This window comes from Oncorhynchus keta, chromosome 20 (genome assembly GCF_023373465.1).
Source record: "Oncorhynchus keta strain PuntledgeMale-10-30-2019 chromosome 20, Oket_V2, whole genome shotgun sequence".
NCBI lineage: Eukaryota > Metazoa > Chordata > Actinopteri > Salmoniformes > Salmonidae > Oncorhynchus > Oncorhynchus keta.
In genome coordinates, this window is record NC_068440.1 from 38,067,082 (window position 1) to 38,088,829 (window position 21,748).

General features: G+C 48.2%; 1 protein-coding gene across 1 annotated transcript in view; it reads left to right on the top strand.

Annotated features, from left to right (window-relative positions):
* Nucleotides 1–21,748, top strand: part of LOC127909989 (gamma-aminobutyric acid type B receptor subunit 1-like) — a 187,901-nt gene that overhangs the window by 22,957 nt on the left and 143,196 nt on the right. Inside the window, exons 3-6 of the mRNA XM_052472833.1 lie at nt 8,264–8,434; nt 9,531–9,632; nt 19,367–19,432; nt 20,151–20,342. Coding sequence (XP_052328793.1) covers nt 8,264–8,434; nt 9,531–9,632; nt 19,367–19,432; nt 20,151–20,342 — 531 coding nt within the window. The remainder of the gene's footprint in view (nt 1–8,263; nt 8,435–9,530; nt 9,633–19,366; nt 19,433–20,150; nt 20,343–21,748) is intronic.

Consider the following 21,748-nt stretch of genomic DNA (forward strand, 5'->3'; position numbering starts at 1 on the left):
GAGAGTAGGATGGAGAGAGAGAGGGAGAGTAGGATGGAGAGAGAGAGGGAGAGTAGGATGGAGAGAGAGGGCGAGAGTGTAGGATGGAGAGAGAGAGAGAGTAGGATGGAGAGAGAGAGGGAGTAGGATAGAGAGAGAGAGGGAGAGTAGGATGGAGAGAGAGTGAGAGACTAGGATGGAGAGAGAGAGGGAGAGTAGGATGGAGAGAGAGAGGGAGAGAGTGTAGGATGGAGAGAGAGAGAGAGAGAGTAGGATGGAGAGAGAGACAGGGAGTAGGATGGAGAGAGAGAGGGAGTAGGATGGAGAGAGAGAGGGAGAGAGTGTAGGATGGAGAGAGAGAGAGGGAGTAGGATGAGAGAGAGAGGGAGAGTAGGATGGAGAGAGAGATGGAGAGTAGGATGGAGAGAGAGAGGGAGAGAGTGTAGGATGGAGAGAGAGAGAGAGTAATGATGGAGAGAGAGAGAGTGGGAGAGAGTGTAGGATGGAGAGAGAGAGAGTAGGATGGAGAGAGAGAGAGAGGGAGAGAGTGTAGGATGGAGAGAGAGAGAGGGAGTAGGATGGAGAGAGAGAGAGGGAGTAGGATGGAGAGAGAGAGGGAGTAGGATGGAGAGAGAGAGAGGGAGTAGGATGGAGAGAGAGAGAGGGAGTAGGATGGAGAGAGAGAGGGAGAGAGTGTAGGATGGAGAGAGAGAGAGAGGGAGAGAGTGTAGGATGGAGAGAGAGAGAGGGAGTAGGATGGAGAGAGATGGTAGAGATGGTAGAGTTTCCAAAAGAGACCGTAGATACCTCCATCTCAGTGGTAGAGGCATTCAAACCACCGTGGGTACTAGGCCAGGAAGAGAGTGGTAGGTTTCTAGAGATCGTAGGGTACTAGGATGGATCTCAGTGGGAGAGTTTCTGGAAAGAGACCGAGGGTATGGACCTCCATCTCAGTGGTAGAGTTTCTAGAAACCACCGTAGGGTTCTAGAGATCTCAGTGGTAGAGTTTCTAAAACCACCGGGAGGGTACTACCTCCATCTCAGTGGTAGAGTTTCTAAAACCATCGAGGGTACTACCTCCATCTCAGTGGTAGAGTTTCTAAAACCACCGAGGGTACTACCTCCATCTCAGTGGTAGAGTTTCTAAAACCACCGTAGGGTAGGATGGAGAGATCTCAGTGGTAGAGTTTCTAAAACCACCGTAGGATGGACTACCTCCATCTCAGTGGTAGAGTTTCTAAAACCACCGTAGGATGGACTACCTCCATCTCAGTGGTAGAGTTGGAAACCACCGTAGGGTACTAGGATGGATCTCAGTGGTAGAGTTTCTGGAAACCACCGTAGGGAGTAGGATCTCAGTGGTAGAGTTTCTGGAAAACCACCGTAGGATGGACTACCTCCATCTCAGTGGTAGAGTTTCTAAAACCACCGTAGGGTACTACCTCCATCTCAGTGGTAGAGTTTCTAAAACCACCGAGGGACTACCTCCATCTCAGTGGTGGAGTTTCCAAACCACCGTAGGGTACTACCTCCATCTCAGTGGTAGAGTTTCTAAAAACCGTAGGGTATGGATCTCAGTGGTAGAGTTTCTAAAACCACCGTAGGGTACTACCTCCATCTCAGTGGAGAGAAAACCACCGTAGGATGGAGAGATCTCAGTGGTAGAGTTTCTAAAACCACCGTAGGGTATGGACCTCCATCTCAGTGGTAGAGTTTCTGGAAAGACCGAGGGTACTACCTGGATCTCAGTGGTAGAGTTTCTAAAACCACCGTAGGGTACTACCTCCATCTCAGTGGTAGAGTTTCTGGAAAAGAGACCGTAGGGATGGACCTCCATCTCAGTGGAGAGTTTCTAAAATGGACCGAGAGGTACTACCTCCATCTCAGTGGTAGAGTTTCTAAACCACCGTAGGGTACTACCTCCATCTCAGTGGTAGAGATGGAGAACCACCGTAGGAGGGAGACCTCCATCTCAGTGGAGAGTTTCTAAAACCACCGTAGGGACTGGATCTCAGTGGGGAGTTTCTAAAATGGACCGTAGGGTACTATGGATCTCAGTGGTAGAGTTTCTAAAGACCGTAGGGATGGAGAGATCTCAGTGGTAGAGTTTCTAAAACCACCGTAGGGTATGGAGATCTCAGTGGTAGGATGGAAAACCACCGTAGGGTACTAGGATCTCAGTGGTAGAGTTTCTAATGGAACCACCGTAGGGGACTACCTCCATCTCAGTGGTAGAGGGAGTAAAACCACCGTAGGGTACTATGGAGAGAGAGTGGTAGAGTTTCTAAAATGGAGTAGGGTACTACCTCCATCTCAGTGGTAGAGGGAGTAAAATGGAGAGAGGGTACTAGGATCTCAGTGGTAGAGTTTCTATGGAAACCACCGAGAGGGAGTACCTCCATCTCAGTGGTAGAGTTTCCAAAAACCACCGTAGGGTACTACCTCCATCTCATGGAGAGTTTCAAAACCACCGAGGGTACTACCTCCATCTCATGGAGAGTTTCTAAAACCACCGTAGGGGTACTACCTCCATCTCAGTGGTAGAGTTTCTAAACCACCGAGGGTACTACCTCCATCTCAGTGGTAGAGTTTCTAAAAGACCGAGAGATGTACTACCTGGATCTCAGTGGTAGATTTTCCAAAACCACCATAGGGTACTACCTCCATCTCAGTGGTAGAGTTTCTAAAACCACCGAGGGGTACTACCTCCATCTCAGTGGTAGAGTTTCTAAAAGAGATCGTAGGGTACTACCTCCATCTCAGTGGTAGAGTTTCTAAAACCACCGTAGGGTACTACCTCCATCTCAGTGGTAGAGTTTCTAAAACCACCGTGAGGGGACTAGGATCTCAGTGGTAGAGTTTCTAAAACCACCGAAGGGTACTACCTCCATCTCAGTGGTAGAGTTTCTAAAACCACCGTAGGAGAGTACTACCTCCATCTCAGTGGTAGAGATTCTAAAACCACCGTAGGGTACTACCTCCATCTCAGTGGTAGAGTTTCTAAAACCACCGTAGGGTACTACCTCCATCTCAGTGGTAGAGTTTCTAAAACCACCGTAGGGTACTACCTCCATCTCAGTGGTAGAGTTTCTAAAACCACCGTAGGGTACTACCTCCATCTCAGTGGTAGAGTTTCTAAAACCACCGTAGGGTACTACCTCCATCTCAGTGGTAGAGTTTCTAAAACCACCGTAGGGTACTACCTCCATCTCAGTGGTAGAGTTTCTAAAACCACCGTAGGGTACTACCTCCATCTCAGTGGTAGAGTTTCTAAAACCACCGTAGGGTACTACCTCCATCTCAGTGGTAGAGTTTCTAAAACCACCGTAGGGTACTACCTCCATCTCAGTGGTAGAGTTTCTAAAACCACTCTCATTGGAATGTTATTCATCCAGAAAGGTTGATAATTTTGGTGCCGTTAATCACCAGACATGGCTTTATACATATTTTATATAAAAAATTATCTTATTAACTTGTTTACCTTTTGACCAGGGCCCTTACCATGTGCCTCTTACATTTGACAACACGACACCTTAGAAGATCTGGACATTTCCCAAATGACATTTTATGTCCACTGTCCAGACTTTTAACACTTTATGACGAGTTACAGGATTAACAGGCTGATATTTGGGAGATTTTTGGTATTTATGTCTCTCTCCACTTTCAGAAGTTAGAGTATAAAGTGCACTCTCACGTTTTTCACACACAGTGCTGTTTTGGTGTCATAAAAGAGGCTGTTCACACATCAGATATTTGGACTCATATTCCTCTGCAGTGGTCGTATGGAAATGACCTAATATACTGGGACATGGCTGATCTAATATACTGGGACATGGCTGATCTAATATACTGGGACATGGCTGATCTAATATACTGGGACATGGCTGATCTAATATACTGGGACATGGCTGATCTAATATACTGGGACATGGCTGATCTAATATACTGGGACATGGCTGATCTAATATACTGGGACATGGCTGATCTAATATACTGGGACATGGCTGATCTAATATACCGGGACATGGCTGATCTAATATACTGGGACATGGCTGATCTAATATACTGGACTGATCTAATATACTGGGACATGGCTGATCTAATATACTGGGACATGGCTGATCTAATATACTGGGACATGGCTGATCTAATATACTGGGACATGGCTGATCTAATATACTGGGACATGGCTGATCTAATATACTGGGACATGGCTGATCTAATATACTGGGACATGGCTGATCTAATATACTGGGACATGGCTGATCTAATATACTGGGACATGGCTGATCTAATATACTGGGACATGGCTGATCTAATATACTGGGACATGGCTGATCTAATATACTGGGACATGGCTGATCTAATATACTGGGACATGGCTGATCTAATATACTGGGACATGGCTGATCTAATATACTGGGACATGGCTGATCTAATATACTGGGACATGGCTGATCTAATATACTGGGACATGGCTGATCTAATATACTGGGACATGGCTGATCTAATATACTGGGACATGGCTGATCTAATATACTGGGACATGGCTGATCTAATATACTGGGACATGGCTGATCTAATATACTGGGACATGGCTGATCTAATATACTGGGACATGGGACATGGCTGATCTAATATACTGGGACATGGCTGATCTAATATACTGGGACATGGCTGATCTAATATACTGGGACATGGCTGATCTAATATACTGGGACATGGCTGATCTAATATACTGGGACATGGCTGATCTAATATACTGGGACATGGCTGATCTAATATACTGGGACATGGCTGATCTAATATACTGGGACATGGCTGATCTAATATACTGGGACATGGCTGATCTAATATACTGGGACATGGCTGATCTAATATACTGGGACATGGCTGATCTAATATACTGGGACATGGCTGATCTAATATACTGGGACATGGCTGATCTAATATACTGGGACATGGCTGATCTAATATACTGGGACATGGCTGATCTAATATACTGGGACATGGCTGATCTAATATACTGGGACATGGCTGATCTAATATACTGGGACATGGCTGATCTAATATACTGGGACATGGCTGATCTAATATACTGGGACATGGCTGATCTAATATACTGGGACATGGCTGATCTAATATACTGGGACATGGCTGATCTAATATACTGGGACATGGCTGATCTAATATACTGGGACATGGCTGATCTAATATACTGGGACATGGCTGATCTAATATACTGGGACATGGCTGATCTAATATACTGGGACATGGCTGATCTAATATACTGGGACATGGCTGATCTAATATACTGGGACATGGCTGATCTAATATACTGGGACATGGCTGATCTAATATACTGGGACATGGCTGATCTAATATACTGGGACATGGCTGATCTAATATACTGGGACATGGCTGATCTAATATACTGGGACATGGCTGATCTAATATACTGGGACATGGCTGATCTAATATACTGGGACATGGCTGATCTAATATACTGGGACATGGCTGATCTAATATACTGGGACATGGCTGATCTAATATACTGGGACATGGCTGATCTAATATACTGGGACATGGCTGATCTAATATACTGGGACATGGCTGATCTAATATACTGGGACATGGCTGATCTAATATACTGGGACATGGCTGATCTAATATACTGGGACATGGCTGATCTAATATACTGGGACATGGCTGATCTAATATACTGGGACATGGCTGATCTAATATACTGGGACATGGCTGATCTAATATACCGGACATGGCTGATCTAATATACTTCTTCATGGCTGATCTAATATACTTCACATGGCTGATCTAATATACTGGGACATGGCTGATCTAATATACTGGGACATGGCTGATCTAATATACTGGGACATGGCTGATCTAATATACTGGGACATGGCTGATCTAATATACTGGGACATGGCTCTAATATACTGGGACATCTAATATACTGGGACATGGCTGATCTAATATACTGGGACATGGCTGATCTAATATACTGGGACATGGCTGATCTAATATACTGGGACATGGCTGATCTAATATACTGGGACATGGCTGATCTAATATACTGGGACATGGCTGATCTAATATACCGGGACATGGCTGATCTAATATACTGGGACATGGCTGATCTAATATACTGGGACATGGCTGATCTAATATACTGGGACATGGCTGATCTTGTTTAGCTTCTTCTTCTTTGGTTTATTGTTCTTCAGTTTATTTTTGCTTTTGGTTTCTTCTTGGTCTTCTTCTCTCTTCGTCATCTTTCATTTTCTCTCTTCGTTCCATCGTTGTACCTCAGACATAATGAGGACACCCTAACTCTATTGTCTATCTCCTCTCCTCCTGTCCTCCTGTCCTCCTGTCCTCCTCCCTCCTCCTCCTCCTCCTGTCCTCCTGTCCTCCTCTCTCCCTCCTCCCTCCTGTCCTCCTGTCTCCTCTCCTCCTCTCCTCCTGTCCTCCTCTCCTCCTCCTCTTCTCTCTCCTCCTCTCTCCTCCTCTCCTCCTGTCCTCCTTCCTCTGTCTTCCTCTCCTCCTCCTCCTCTCCTCCTGTCCTCCTCTCTCCTCCCTGTCTTCCTCTCCTCCTCCTCCTCTCCTCCTCTCCCTCCCTCCCTCTCCTCCCTCTCCTCCTCTCCTCCTGTCCTCCTCTCCTCCTCCTCCTCCTCTCTCCTCCTCCTCTCCTGTCCTCCTCTCCTCCTCTCCTCCTCTCCTCCTCTCCTCCTCTCCTCCTCTCCTCCTCTCCTCCCCCTCCTGTCTCCTCCTCTCCTCCTCCTGTCCTCCTCCTCCTCCTGTCTCCTCCTCCCTCCCTCCTCCTCCTCTCCTGACTGGCCTCTTCCTCTCTCCTCCTGTCCTTGGAGTCCTCCTCCTCCTGTCTTCTCTCCTCCTCCCCTCCCTCTGTCCTCCTAGAGGAGTCAGATCAGAAGGAAGACTCCTCCTGTCCTCCTCTCCTCCTGTCCTCCTCTCCTCCTCCTGTCCTCCTCTCTCCTCCCTCTCCTCCTGTCTCCTAATCTCCTCCTCTCTCCTCCTCTCCCTCTTCTCTCCTCCTCTCCTCCTGTCCTCCTGTCTCCTGTCCTCTGTCCTCCTCTCCTCCTCTCCTCCTCTCCTCCTGTCCTCCTATCCTCCTCTCCTCCTCCTCCTCCTCTCCTTCTCCTCCTCTCCTCCCTGACTCCTGTCCTCCTCTCCTCCTGTCCTCCTCCCTCCTCTCATCCTCTCCTTCTCCTCCTTCCTCCTCTCCTCCTGTTCCTCCCTCTCCTCCTCACACCTCTCCTCTCCTCCTGTCCTCCCTCCTCCTCTCCTCCTGTCCTCCTGTCCTCCTCTCTCTTGTCCTCCTCTTCCTGTCTCCCCCTCTCCTCCTCTCCTCCTGTCCTCCCTCCTCCTTTCCTCCTCTCTCCTCTCCTCCTCCTCCTCCTCTCCTCCTCTCCTCCTCCTCTCCTCCCCTCCTCCTCTCCTCTCTCCTCCTCTCCTCCTCTTCCTCCACCTCCTCTCCTCCCCTCTCCTCTCCTCCTCCTCTCCTCCTCTCCCCCTCCTCCTCTCCCCCTCCTTCCTCCTCCTCTCCTCTCTCCTCCTCTCCTCCTCCTCCTCCTCTCCTCCTGTCCTCCTCCTCCTCCTCTTCTCCTCTCCTCCTCTCCTCCTCCTCCTCTCCTCCTCCTCCTCCTCCTCCCTCCTCTCCTCCTCTCCTCCTCTCCTCCTCTCCTGTCCTCCTGTCCTCCTGTCCTCCTCCTCTCCTCCTGTCCTCCTGTCCTCCTGTCCTCCTGTCCTCCTCTCCTCCTGTCCTCCTTTTCTCTCCTCTCTCTCCTCTCCCCCTCTCCTCCTGTCCTCCTCTCCTCCTTTCCTCCTCTCCTCCTCTCCTCCTGTCCTCCTCTCCTCCTCTCCTCCTCTCCTCCTCTCCTCTCCTCTCTCCTCCTGTCTTCCTCTCCTCTGTCCTCCTCTCCTCCTAACCTCCTGTCCTCCTCTCCTCCTATCCTCCTCTCCTCCTCTCCACCTGTCCTCCTCTCCTCCTCTCCTCCTCTCCTTCTCTCCTCCTCTCCTCCTCCCCTCCTGTCCTGCTGTCCTCCTGTCCTCCTCTCCTCCTCTCCTCCTGTCCTCCTCTCCTCCTGTCCTCCTCTCCTCCTCTCCTCCTGTCCTCCTGTCCTCCTCTCCTCCTGTCCTCCTGTCCTCCTGTCCTCCTCTCCTCCTGTCCTCCTCTCCTCCTCTCCTCCTCTCCTCCTCTCCTCCTCTCCTCCTGTCCTCCTCTCCTCCTCTCCTCTCTCCTCAGTTATCCTACGGTTCCAGTTCCCCAGCTCTCTCGAACCGCCAGCGCTTCCCGACGTTCTTCCGTACCCACCCGTCTGCCACCCTCCACAACCCCACCAGGGTTCAGCTCTTTCAGAAGTGGAAATGGACTAAGATCGCCACCATCCAGCAGACTACGGAAGTCTTCACCTCAGTGAGTGACAGGCCTCTTTTAAAAAATATGTTTTGGAGTTTTTTTAATTGTTTTATGGACAGTGATAGTCTGAATGTAGAAGGGAGACAGATACAGAGGAAGACGGAGAGGAATAGTTGAGGCAGGAATCAGACCCACCTCGCCATGGGTATCTGTGGTCTGTGGGACTAATCTCTCTACCAGACTCCGGCACACCAAACCCCTTTCTCACTACGGTGTTGTAGACTCAAGTTGTATTGTCTGTTTATTCACTTATCATTTATACTATTGGTTAAAGACATGCAGAGAACTGACTCCGGAAAAAAAAGAACTAGTGACGGATGTAATAGATTCTCATTTCTAATTTCCTTTCCTACTTATCACACTCTTCATCACACCTCTTCATCACACCTCTGCGTTACACCTCTTCTCACTTTCTCTGCACCTTCTGTCTATCAGTTTTCTCCTCTTCCTGTCTTCTCCCCCTCTTCTCCCCCTTCTCTCCCTCTCCTCTCCTCTCCCCTCTCCTCTCCTCTCCTCTCCCCTCTCCTCTCCTCTCCTCTCCCTCTTCTTCTCCCTCTCCTCTCCTCTCCTCTCCTCTCCTCTCCTCTCCTCTCCTCTCCTCTCCTCTCTCCCCTCTTCTTCTCCTCTCCTCTCCACCTCCTCTCCTCTCCTCTCCTCTCCTCCTCCTCCTCTTCCCTCCCCCTCCTCCTCTCCCCCTCCCCTCCTCCTTCTACTCTCCCCTTCTCCTTTCCCAATCCTCTTCTCATCCTCTCCTCTCCCCCTCTTTTCCTCCCCCTCTCTCTCTTCCACTCCTCTATCCCTCTCCCCTTACTTTCAACTCTCTCTCTCTCTCTCTCTCTCTCTCTCTCTCTCTCTCTCTCTCTCTCTCTCTCTCTCTCTCTCTCTCTCTCTCTCTCTCTCTCTCTCTCTCTCTCTCTCTCTGTCTCTCCCCGTTCCCATGTCTCTCTGTCTTTCTCTCCCTTCCTCCCACCATCTCTCTGTCTGTGTGTCTGTTTGTTCTGTCAAAACATGCTTTAAAGAAAATAATAAACAAAGCTTCAATTGCATTTGAATCAAGTTCCTACCCTGTTTTAATGTTTAATCTCTCTGTCAGACGCTGGATGATCTAGAGGCGAGGACCAAAGAGGCCGGGATCGAGATCAGCGTTCGCCAAAGCTTCCTCACTGACCCCGCCCCAGCTGTCAAGAATCTCAAGGTTCCTCGTTCACTTCCTGTCTCTCTCACCTCTCCTTTCCATCTCTCCCCTCCATCTATCCTTCCCCCTCTCTTTCTCTCTTTCTCTCTTTTTCTCCAATCTCTCTCAATTGGAATTTGTTGTCTGTATATTTGATCATTTCATTGAGGATACCATCGACACCACAGGCCTTTTTGGGTTGAAGGGTTTTTATTTTGTCCTGTAACTCATTCAATGTAATTGGAGAATCCAGTGGGTTCTGGTCGTCTTTAATAGTTGATTCTAAGATTTGTAGTTGATCATGTATATGTTTTTGCTCTTTGTTCTTTGTTATAGAACCAAAAAGATTGGAGAAGTGGTTTACCCATACATCTCCATTTTGGATAGATAATTCTTCGTGTTGTTGTTTGTTTAGTGTTTTCCAATTTTCCCAGAAGTGGTTAGAGTCTATGGATTCTTCAATTGCATTGAGCTGATTTCTGACATGCTGTTCCTTCTTTTTCCGTAGTGTATTTCTGTATTGTTTTAGTGATTCACCATAGTGAAGTCGTAGACTCAGGTTTTCCGGGTCTCTATGTTTTTGGTTGGGTTTCTGGTACAGGTTTCTCAATTTCTTTCTTAGATTTTTGCATTCTTCATCAAACCATTTGTCATTATTGTTAATTTTCTTCGGTTTTACATTTGAGATTTTTAGATTTGATAGGGAAGCTGAGAGGTCAAATATACTGTTAAGATTTTCTACTGCCAGGTTTACACCTTCACTATTACAGTGGAACGTTTTACCCAGGAAATTGTCTAAAAGGGATTGAATTTGTTGTTGCCTAATTGTTTTTGGTAGGTTTCCAAACTGCATTCCTTCCATCTATAGCATTTCTTAATGTTACTCAGTTCCTTTGGCTTTGATGCCTCATGATTGAGTATTGCTCTGTTCAAGTAGACTGTGATTTTGCTGTGGTCTGATAGGGGTGTCAGTGGGCTGACTGTGAACGCTCTGAGAGATTTTGGGTTGAGGTCAGTGATAAAGTAGTCTACAGTACTACTGCCAAGAGATGAGCTATAGGTGTACCTACCATAGGAGTCCCCCTCGAAGCCTACCATTGACGATGTACATACCCAGCGCGACAGAGCTGCAGGAGTTGTGACCCGTTTTGTTGGTTATGTTGTCATAGTTGTGCCTAGGGGGCATATGTGGGAGGGGATGCTGTCACCTCCAGGCAGATGTTTGTCCCCTGTGTGCTGAGGGTGTCAGGTTCTTGTCCGGTTCTGGCATTTAGGTCGCCACAGACTAGTACATGTCCCTGGGCCTGGAAATGATTGATTTCGCCCTCCAGGATGGAGAAGCTGTCTTCATTAAAATATGGGGATTCTAGTGGGGGATATAGGTAGCACACAGGAGGACATTTTTCTCTGTTAGGATAATTTCCTTTTGAATTTCTAGCCAAATGTAGAATGTTCCTGTTATGATTAATTTAATGGAGTGAGTTAGGTCTGCTCTATACCAAATTAGCATACCCCCTGAGTCCCTTCCCTGTTTCACACCTGGTAGTTTGGTGGATGGGACTACCAGCTCTCTGTAACCTAGAGGACAACCAGTGGGTCCTGTCTATACCACCCACCTGGTAGTTTGGTGGATGGGACTACCAGCTCTCTGTAACCTAGAGGGCAACCAGTGGGTCTGTCTCCTCTATACCAGGTTTCTTGCAGGATGACAATGTCTGTGTTACCGATTTCTTTGGTGAAGTCCGGTTTCTGCTCTTCAGGCCAAAGGCAGATGACCTCAGGCCTTGGATATTCCAGGATGATATAGTGAATGCTTTTGTTCCATAGAGTGTCCAATGTTGTTGGTCGTGGTTTGGCCTCAGGCCAGTAAGTGTGAGCAGAGCCTGCTGAGCATCTGGTACATGCCATTGGCTTGGGCGAGTGTGAGAGTGGGGGTTGGGACTGTTTGCCCGCTCACTACCTGGGCGTATGTGTGGCTTCCATGTTGAGGCCCTCTTTGCGGGGTGGGGTGCATGGGGTGGGCAGGAGTGGCATAGGTCTGATCTGAGGGGGCCTAAATGGGGTGTGGGCATGGTTGACGTGGGGGGTGTTGATTGGTTGGGGTGGGGGTGTGGATGTGTCTGGGTGTGTGGTGGTCTGGATGTAATTCCTCTTGGCGTGGGTCCTCTGTGTGTAGGTCCAGGGGGTCCTGCAGGTCTGGGAGGGTGTCTCGCCGGTCTGGGTCGGATGTGATCTGTTGCTCCTGTGTGAAGTGTTGGGGATACGTTTGGGAGCGATGTCCTTTAGAGTTCGGGCAAAGGTGGGCACTGCTGCCTTGTAGAGGTGGACCTGGTCATAGAGGCTGTTCAAGTCCAGGGTGGAGTGGTGGGCCAGGAAAACATTTGGTTTTGAGGCACAGTCACGGGAAATACTTGCATTTACCCGCTGTATTGTGGCAGGGTGGAAGTCTTTTCGTGGTAGCAGGGTGGAGATAACCACTTGTGCGTTGGGGAAAGTAGAAGAAGCCTTTTCAATCACTCCCTTCAGTGCTGTGGCCACTCTTTCTTGCTGTGCTCTCAGGTCGTTTGTGCCTGTGCGTATTATTATGTGGCTGGGTGACCTTAGTTTGGCCTCAGACAGAAGGTCTAGGGCGCGCTGGGTGTTTGGACACCAGAGTTTAGACACACTGTGTTTGGGAAAAAGTTTTTTTTCTTCTATATATTTCCCATTTGAGTCTCTCCCTCTCTCTCCCTCCCTCCCTCTCTCTCTCTCTCTCTCCCTCACTCCCTCTCTCTCTCTCTCTCCCTCTCTCTCTCTCCTCCCTTCCTTCCACCCTCACTCTCCCTCTTTCCCTGGTTTATTCCCGATGCTGCCTTGGCAACTGTCAGGTGATTGAACACATGAAATCAGTCACGTCTGAGCTTGGTGAACAAACCCCAGAGAGACTCTCATACATTGCTGGTGATGCATGACTCATATCCCGCAGTCTCTGCGGTTATATCTGCGGTTTAGGGTCACTAAATATTGCGTGGATGAAGGGGCGGGTTGAATAAAGTGAAAACATAGACTGTGAAATGGAGAGTTGAAAATAAAAGTGAATGGAGGGACAGAAAAGTAATGTATGTAAAAGATTTGTTGAAGTGGTAAAATAGGATGATAGCAGCCATACTATCGATCTTCACCACGACCTTCACCACCGACTTCCACTACCGAACTTCACTATTGACCTTCACCACCGACTTCCACTCCCGAACTTCACTATCGACCTTCACCACCGACTTCCACTACCGAACTTCACTATCGACCTTCACCACCGACTTCCACTACCGAACTTCACTATCGACCTTCACCACCGACTTCCACTACCGAACTTCACTATTGACCTTCACTATTGACCTTCACTATCGTCCTTCACTATCGGCCCCCACTATCGACCTCCACTATCAATCTTCACCACCGACTTCCACTACCGAACTTCACTATCGACCTTCACTACCGACCTTCACTATCGACCTTCACTATCGACTTTCACTACCGACCTTCACTATCAACCTTCACTATTGACCTTCACTATCGTCCTTCACTATCGGCCCCCACTATCGACCTCCACTATCAATCTTCACCACCGACCTTCACTATCGACCTTCACTATCGACCTGAGCTATACAAATTCAACCTTCACTATCGACCTTCACCACTGATTTTCACTGTCAACCTCCACTGTCGGCCTTCACTATCGACATTCACTGCCGACCTTCACTTTTGACTTTCACTATCGACCTTTGCCATTGACCTTCACCATCGACCTTCAGTACCGACCTTCACTATCGGCCTACGCTATTCAAATTCGACCTTCACTATCAATCATCACTATCGACTGTCACTATCGACCTTCACTATCGACCTGCGCTATCGACCTGCGCTATACAGATTCGATCTTCACTATCAACCTTCACTTTCGACCTTCACTATCGACCTGCGCTATACAAATTCGATCTTCACTATCGACCTTCACTATCGACCGTCACTATCGACCTTCACTTTCGACCTTCACTATCGACCTGCGCTATACAAATTCGACCTTCACTATCAATCATCACCTTCACTATCGACCTGAGCTCACTTCATATCAATCATCACTATCACTATCGACCTTCACTATCGACCTGCGCTATCGACCAGCGCTATACAAATTCGATCTTCACTATCAACCTTCACTTTCGACCTTCACTATCGACCTGCGCTATACAAATTCGACCTTCACTATCAATCATCACTATCGACCTTCACTATCGACCTTCACTTTTGACCTTCACTATCGACCTTCACTTCACTATCGACCTTCACTATCACTATCGACCTTCAAATTCTTTCAATCATCACTATCGACCTTCACTATCGACCTGCGCTATAGAAATTCGAACTTCACAAGCCTACGGCACGTCAAGGGAACGGTAGCCGTCTGTTTAGATGGGGTGAAATGGAAACTGAACTCTGGTCATTGACTGTAGGTCTATATCCTCTCATGTAGTCGTAGTATTAACTCCTGCAGAATGAAGCATTTCTTGCAGTAAAATGATACACTAAATGTAGGCTACATTAGATCAAGTGAGAATGACGCATCCATTCTGTAGAGGTGCTATCTTCATCGGCATCATCAAAAGCTGATAGTAATTTCAACCACATAAAATATGCTTCCAAGCCAAACTGAAATCTTATCAGAAACATGTTGGTTCTTTTTCACAGCTTGTTATTTCCTCACAACCGTTATTTGGCACCAAAATAATATTTCCTGTTGTTTTTTTGTGGCTTTTTTTTTGTTGTTGCAATTTTCTCCCTGGTCCTCTCCTCCTCTCCTCCTGTCCTCCTCTCCTCCTGTCCTCCTCTCCTCCTGTCTTCCTCTCCTCCTGTCCTCCTGTCCTCCTGTCCTCCTGTCCTCCTCTCCTCCTGTCTTCCTCTCCTCCTGTCTTCCTCTACTCCTGTCCTCCTGTCCTCCTCTCCTCCTCTTCTCCCTGGTCCGTAAACATCTTTGCTCCGCAAAAGAAGCAGATGACAGAGAAATCTTTACTGATGTCAACTAGAGTGAAGCATTCATTATATCGATTTATGACATTATTCTAGTTGAGCAACGGTTTATTTATCATGATGACAGAAGAGAAGCTGCATGCGTCTCATTGTAGACAAGTTGACTAACAAATAGTCATAACTTAGAAGCAGACCCATATCTAAATGACTCAACTGTTAATTAAAGAATCATTTTCACTGTCTCTGACTGTAGTCTACAGTTTCTATATTACGGTGTCAGCTTGGCTTTCTTCCTGACTGGCGCCTACTTCAACGTAACTTCTCCGGTCGTGCCGGCCTAGGTGCTATGGCAACAAGCCTAGGAACTATGGTAACAAGCCTAGGAAACATGGTAACAAGCCTAGGAACCATGGTAACAAGCTTAGGAACCATGGTAACATGCCTAGGAAACATGGTAACAAGCCTAGGAACCAAGGTAACAAGCATAGGAACCATGGTAACATGCCTAGGAAACATGGTAACAAGCCTAAGAACCATGGTGACAAACCTAGGAACCATGGTAACAAGCCTAGGAAACATGGTAACAAGCCTAGGAACCATGGTAACAAGCCTAGGAACCATGGTAACAAGCTTAGGTTTATGTGTGATATTAATCGGCAATCACTGTAGGAACCATGGTAACAACATGAATTTATCACACCAGAGGGGAAGATGAGTTGTGCTGCGCAATGCGTTGCATTTGGTTTATTGTGAGGAGATGTGTGTGGAAATTCATACTGAGAGGGACTTGGTCATTTCTTCAAACAATCATCTTTATTTAATATCGACTAATTATAGCAATAATGAAGCTGGTCAACCCAACACTCTGTACCGTTGAGCCGAACAGCAGCCTAACCTTTACAGAAAATGCTGTTTCTTATATAGCTTACGCAAAAAAAAAAGGCTTAGTCATGGCTGGTTCCACCCCTCCAATGCTGACGAGGGGAGGGGAGGGGGGGGGTGGGGGGGGGGGGGGGGGGGGGGGGGGTACCACAAGGCATGCTGAGTTCATCCTATGGTGTTTTGACCCCACTCCGGGTCAGTCTCCCAGATGCCAGGATGGTGTTGAGATTACGTTCTACCCCTCCAGGCTGTCAATTCAATTCCATTTCAATTCAAGGGGCTTTATTGGCATGGGAAACATATGTTAACATCGCCAAAGCAAGTGAGGTAGATAATATACAAAAGTGAAATAAACAATAAAAATGAAGGGTAAACATTACTGTCTCTATCTTGGTTACACCCACCACGTCCTATCTCTGGGATACGGTCTTTAGGGTTTATTACCAAGTCCACTGTCAGCTCAACCTGCAGACACAGATGAGAAGGTACTCATCAAAGCTATTCCATGAACACTGTTATAAAATCATCTTGTAGTTTTGCTCTCACAGGAGCCTGTGTGTGTGTGTGTGTGTGTGTGTGTGTGTGTGTGTGTGTGTGTGTGTGTGTGTGTGTGTGTGTGTGTGTGTGTGTGTGTGTGTGTGTGTGTGTGTGTGTGTGTGTGTGTGCGTGCGCGTGCGTGCGTGCGTGCGTGCGTGTGCGTGCGTGCGTGCGTGCGTGCGTGCGTGCGTGCGTGCGTGCGTGCGTGCGTGTGTGTGTGGCGCTAATGTGTGTTTGTATGTGGGTCCGATGCCGATTCAGATTTTTTGGGGGGACAAAACTACCGATATATCTGCCGATTTGCTGTAGATAAGAAATCATTCTCATAAATGTCCATCCTAAAGAGCAGTTGTCCCATAACTATGTCCCATAACTATGTCCCATAACTATGTCCCATAACTATGTCCAATAACTATGTCCCATAACTATGTCCCATAACTATGTCCCATAACTATGTCCAATAACTATGTCCAATAACTATGTCCAATAACTATGTCCTATAACTATGTCCCATAACTATGTCCAATAACTATGTCCCATAACTATGTCCAATAACTATGTCCAATAACTATGTCCCATAACTATGTCCCATAACTATGTCCTATAACTATGTCCCATAACTATGTCCAATAACTATGTCCAATAACTATGTCCCATAACTATGTCCCATAACTATGTCCCATAACTTTGTCCCATAACTATGTCCAATAACTATGTTCCATAACTATGTCCCATAACTATGTCCAATAACTATGTCCCATAACTATGTCCCATAACTATGTCCCATAACTATGTCCAATAACTATGTCCCATAACTATGTCCCATAACTATGTCCAATAACTATGTCCAATAACTATGTCCCATAACTATGTCCCATAACTATGTCCCATAACTATGTCCAATAACTATGTCCCATAACTATGTCCCATAACTATGTCCCATAACTATGTCCAATAACTATGTCCCATAACTATGTCCCATAACTATGTCCCATAACTATGTCCCATAACTATGTCCCATTACATTTCCTTTTTCCATCTATTGGATATCAGTTATCGGTGGAGTTTTCGGCCGATACCAATTTAGCACTAAAAGGCTGATATAAGGGAGTCTCTATGTGTGTGTGTGTGTTTGTGTCTATGTGTGTGTGTGTATGTGTGTGTGTGTGTCTATGTGTGTGTGCGTCTGTGTGTGTGTGTGTGTCTATGTGTGTGTGTGATGGTCTCCCCAGCAGTGTGTGTGTGATCTCACCAGCAGTGTGTGTGTGGTCTCCCCAGCAGTGTGTGTGGGATCTCACCAGCAGTGTGTGTGGTCTCCCCAGCAGTGTGTGTGTGGTCTCCCCAGCAGTGTGTTTATGGTCTCCCCAGCAGTGTGTGTGTGGTCTCCTAGCAGTGTGTGTGTGTGGTCTCCCCAGCAGTGTGTGTGTGGTCTCATGTCCAGCAGTGTGTGTATGGTCTCCCCTAGCAGTGTGTGTGTGGTCTCCCTAGCAGTGTGTGTGTGGTCTCCCTAGCAGTAACTATGTGTGGTCTCCCTAGCAGTGTGTAACTGTGTCTCCCCCATAACTATGTGTGTAACTGGTCCCATAACTAGCAGTGTGTGTGTGGTCTCCCTATCTATTGTGTGTGGTGGTCTCCCCCAGCAGTGTGTGTAACGTGGTCTCACCAGCAGTGTGTGTGTGGTCTCACCAGCAGTGTGTGTGTGATCTCACCAGCAGTGTGTGTGTGGTCTCCCCAGCAGTGTGTGTGTGGTCTCCCCAGCAGTGTGTGTGTGGTCTCCCCAGCAGTGTGTGTGGTCTCCCCAGCAGTGTGTGTGGTCTCCCAGCAGTGTGTGTGTGGTCTCCCCAGCAGTGTGTGTGTGGTCTCCCCAGCAGTGTGTGATCTCACCAGCAGTGTGTGTGTGGTCTCCCCAGCAGTGTGTGTGGTCTCCCCAGCAGTGTGTGTGTGGTCTCCCCAGCAGTGTGTGTGTGGTCTCCCCAGCAGTGTGTGTGTGGTCTCCCCAGCAGTGTGTGTGTGGTCTCCCCAGCAGTGTGTGTGTGGTCTCCCCAGCAGTGTGTGTGTGTGGTCTCCCCAGCAGTGTGTGTGTGGTCTCCCCAGCAGTGTGTGTGTGGTCTCCCCAGCAGTGTGTGTGTGGTCTCCCCAGCAGTGTGTGTGGTCTCCCCAGCAGTGTGTGTGTGGTCTCCCCAGCAGTGTGTGTGTGTGGTCTCCCGAGCAGTGTGTGTGTGTGTGGTCTCCCCAGCAGTGTGTGTGTGTGGTCTCCCCAGCAGTGTGTGTGTGGTCTCCCCAGCAGTGTGTGTGTGGTCTCCCCAGCAGTGTGTGTGTGGTCTCCCCAGCAGTGTGTGTGTGGTCTCCCCAGCAGTGTGTGTGTGGTCTCCCCAGCAGTGTGTGTGTGGTCTCCCCAGCAGTGTGTGTGTGGTCTCCCTAGCAGTGTGTGTGTGGTCTCCCCAGCAGTGTGTGTGTGGTCTCCCCAGCAGTGTGTGTGTGTCTCCCCAGCAGTGTGTGTGTGTGTGGTCTCCCGAGCAGTGTGTGTGTCTCCCCAGCAGTGTGTGTGTGGTCTCCCCAGCAGTGTGTGTGTGGTCTCCCCAGCAGTGTGTGTGTGGTCTCCCCAGCAGTGTGTGTGTGGGTTCCCCAGCAGTGTGTGTGTGGTCTCCCTAGCAGTGTGTGTGTGGTCTCCCCAGCAGTGTGTGTGTGGTCTCCCCAGCAGTGTGTGTGTGGTCTCCCCAGCATTGTGTGTATGTGTGGTCTCCCGAGCAGTGTGTGTGTGTGTGGTCTCCCGAGCAGTGTGTGTGTGTGTGGTCTCCCAGCAGTGTGTGTGTGGTCTCCCCAGCAGTGTGTGTGTGGTCTCCCAGCAGTGTGTGTGTGTGTGGTCTCCCCAGCAGTGTGTGTGTGTCTCTCCCAGCAGTGTGTGTGTGTGTGTGGTCTCCCAGCAGTGTGTGTGTGGTCTCCCAGCAGTGTGTGTGTGGTCTCCCAGCAGTGTGTGTGTGTGTCTCCCCAGCAGTGTGTGTGATGGTTCACTGCAGCAGCTCCGTTCTGTTCACATTGAGACTCCATCCCCATTAGAGTTGTTGTTTCCCTTCTGTTTACTGTGTGTGTGTGTGTGTGTGTGTGTGTGTGTGTGTGTGTGTGTGTGTGTGTGTGTGTGTGTGTGTGTGTGTGTGTGTGTGTGTGTGTGTGTGTGTGGTGTGTGTGTGTGTGTGTGTGTGTGTGTGTGTGTGTGTGTGTGTGTGTGTGTGTGTGTGTGTGTGTGTGTGTGTGTGTGTGTGTGTGTGTGTGTGTGTTGTGTATTCCCATCTCCTGTTTGACTCTGTGTAACACTTCCTTTCCTGAATCCCCAGCGGCAAGATGCCAGAATCATCGTGGGGCTCTTCTACGAGACGGAAGCCAGAAAAGTTTTCTGTGAGGTACAGACGCTTACAAATTGATTACCTAACTCTGTGGATTGATACAGTATCTTAAAATGTCTGTTGACGTACGTACGGTTTCCTTCTTCGTGTCTTCTTGGAAAAGTAGTGCTCAACGTTCGCGTCGTTCTATCAAGAATTTCAGGATTTTTTTCTCTGTCGCTTTTTGTTATCTCTTCTTCCTGATATATTCTCTCTGACACACCTGACTACTCCTCCTTTACCTCTCCTTTCACTCACCCCTCTCTCTCTCTCTCTCTCTCTCTCTCTCTCTCCCCCCCCCTCTCTCTCTCCCCCTCTCTCTCTCTCTCTCTCTCTCTCTCTCTCTCTCTCTCTCTCTCTCTCTCTCTCTCTCTCTCTCTCTCGCTCTCTCTCTCTATTCTCTCTCTTCCCTCTCTCTCTCTCTCTCTCTCTCTCTCTCTCTCTCTCTCTCTCTCTCTCTCTCTCTCTCTCTCTCTCTCTCTCTCTCTTCTCTCCCTTCCCCCCCTCTCTCTCTCTCTCTCTCTCTCCCCCTCTCTCTCTCTCTTCCCCCTCCCTCCCCATCTCTCCCTCCCCTCTCTCGCTCTCTACTCTCCCTCCCCCTCTCTCCCTCTCCCCCTCTCTCTCTTCCTCCCTCCCTCCCCCTCTCTCCCTCCCCCTCTCTCTCTCCCTTCTCTCTCCCCCCTACCTCATCCTCTCTCTCTCCCCTCTCTCCTGTCTCTCTCCCTCTATCCTACAGGTGTACAAGGAGAAGCTCTATGGGAAGAAGTATGTCTGGTTCCTGATTGGTTGGTACGCAGACAACTGGTTCAAGATCAAAGACCCGTCAATCAACTGCACCGTGGAGCAGATGACGGAGGCGGTGGAGGGCCACGTTACCACGGAGATCGTCATGCTCAACCCCGAGACCGTCCGAGGGGCCTCCAATCTGGTGAGGAGTGCACTCCTGTATAGAGAGCAATATTGCTACATGGCTGAATCCTAAAATGCCACCCTATTCCCTACATAGTACACACGTTTTTTGATCAAGGGTCAATATTTTCACTAAAAAGTTCTATGAGGTCTGACCGAGCTGTTGGCTCAATTGGCTCTGATTTTATGATTTTGTCATTTTACTGACTTTGGAAACCCAATGTTATTTCTACAGGAGGTAAATCATTGTGAATCATTGTGATGTCGTCAGATTGACTTTAGATGTAGGAACATTAGCCGGATTTAAGATAGCTAGCTCATCTATTTTTAGTGAATCTTGGCTCATAGGGAATAGATAGGGAATAGGGCCCTGGTCTAAAGTAGTGTACTCTATAGTGAATAGGGCCCTGGTCTAAAGTAGTGTACTATATAGGGAATGGGGCCCTGGTCTAAAGTAGTGTACTATATAGGGAATAGGGCCCTGGTCTATAGTAGTGCACTACATAGGGAATAGGGCCCTGGTCTATAGTAGTGCACTACATAGGAATAGGGCTCTGGTCTATAGTAGTGTACTATATAGGGAATAGGGCTCTGGCCTAAAGTAGTGCACTATATAGGGAATAGGGCTCTGATCTAAAGTAGTGCACTATATAGGGAATAGGGCTCTGGTCTAAAGTAGTGCACTACATAGGGAATAGGGCCCTGGTCTATAGTAGTGCACTATATAGGGAATAGGGCTCTGATCTAAAGTAGTGCACTACATAGGGAATAGGGTAGAATGTTCATTCAGCTGTTAATGATGATCCAAAGATCGCAAAAAAAATAGATCAGTTAGTTATCTTAAATCCTGTGCTGGTTAATGTTACCACATCTAATAAGGAAGCCTGTCCCTCACTAGTGTAACGACCCTCTTTAATTCATACTGCCGTGTCTGGAGAGGAGAGGAGCCTGTCCCTCACTAGTGTAACGACCCTCTTTAATTCATACTGCCGTGTCTGGAGAGGAGAGGAGCCTGTCCCTCACTAGTGTTACGACCCTCTTTAATTCATACTGCCGTGTCTGGAGAGGAGAGGAGCCTGTCCCTCACTAGTGTTACGACCCTCTTTAATTCATACTGCCGTGTCTGGAGAGGAGAGGAGCCTGTCCCTCACTAGTGTTACGACCGTCTTTAATTCATACTGCCGTGTCTGGAGTGGAGAGGAGCCTGTCCCTCACTAGTGTTACGACCCTCTTTAATTCATACTGCCGTGTCTGGAGAGGAGAGGAGCCTGTCCCTCACTAGTGTTACGACCCTCTTTAATTCATACTGCCGTGTCTGGAGAGGAGAGGAGCCTGTCCCTCACTAGTGTTACGACCCTCTTTAATTCATACTGCCGTGTCTGGAGAGGAGAGGAGCCTGTCCCTCACTAGTGTTACGACCCTCTT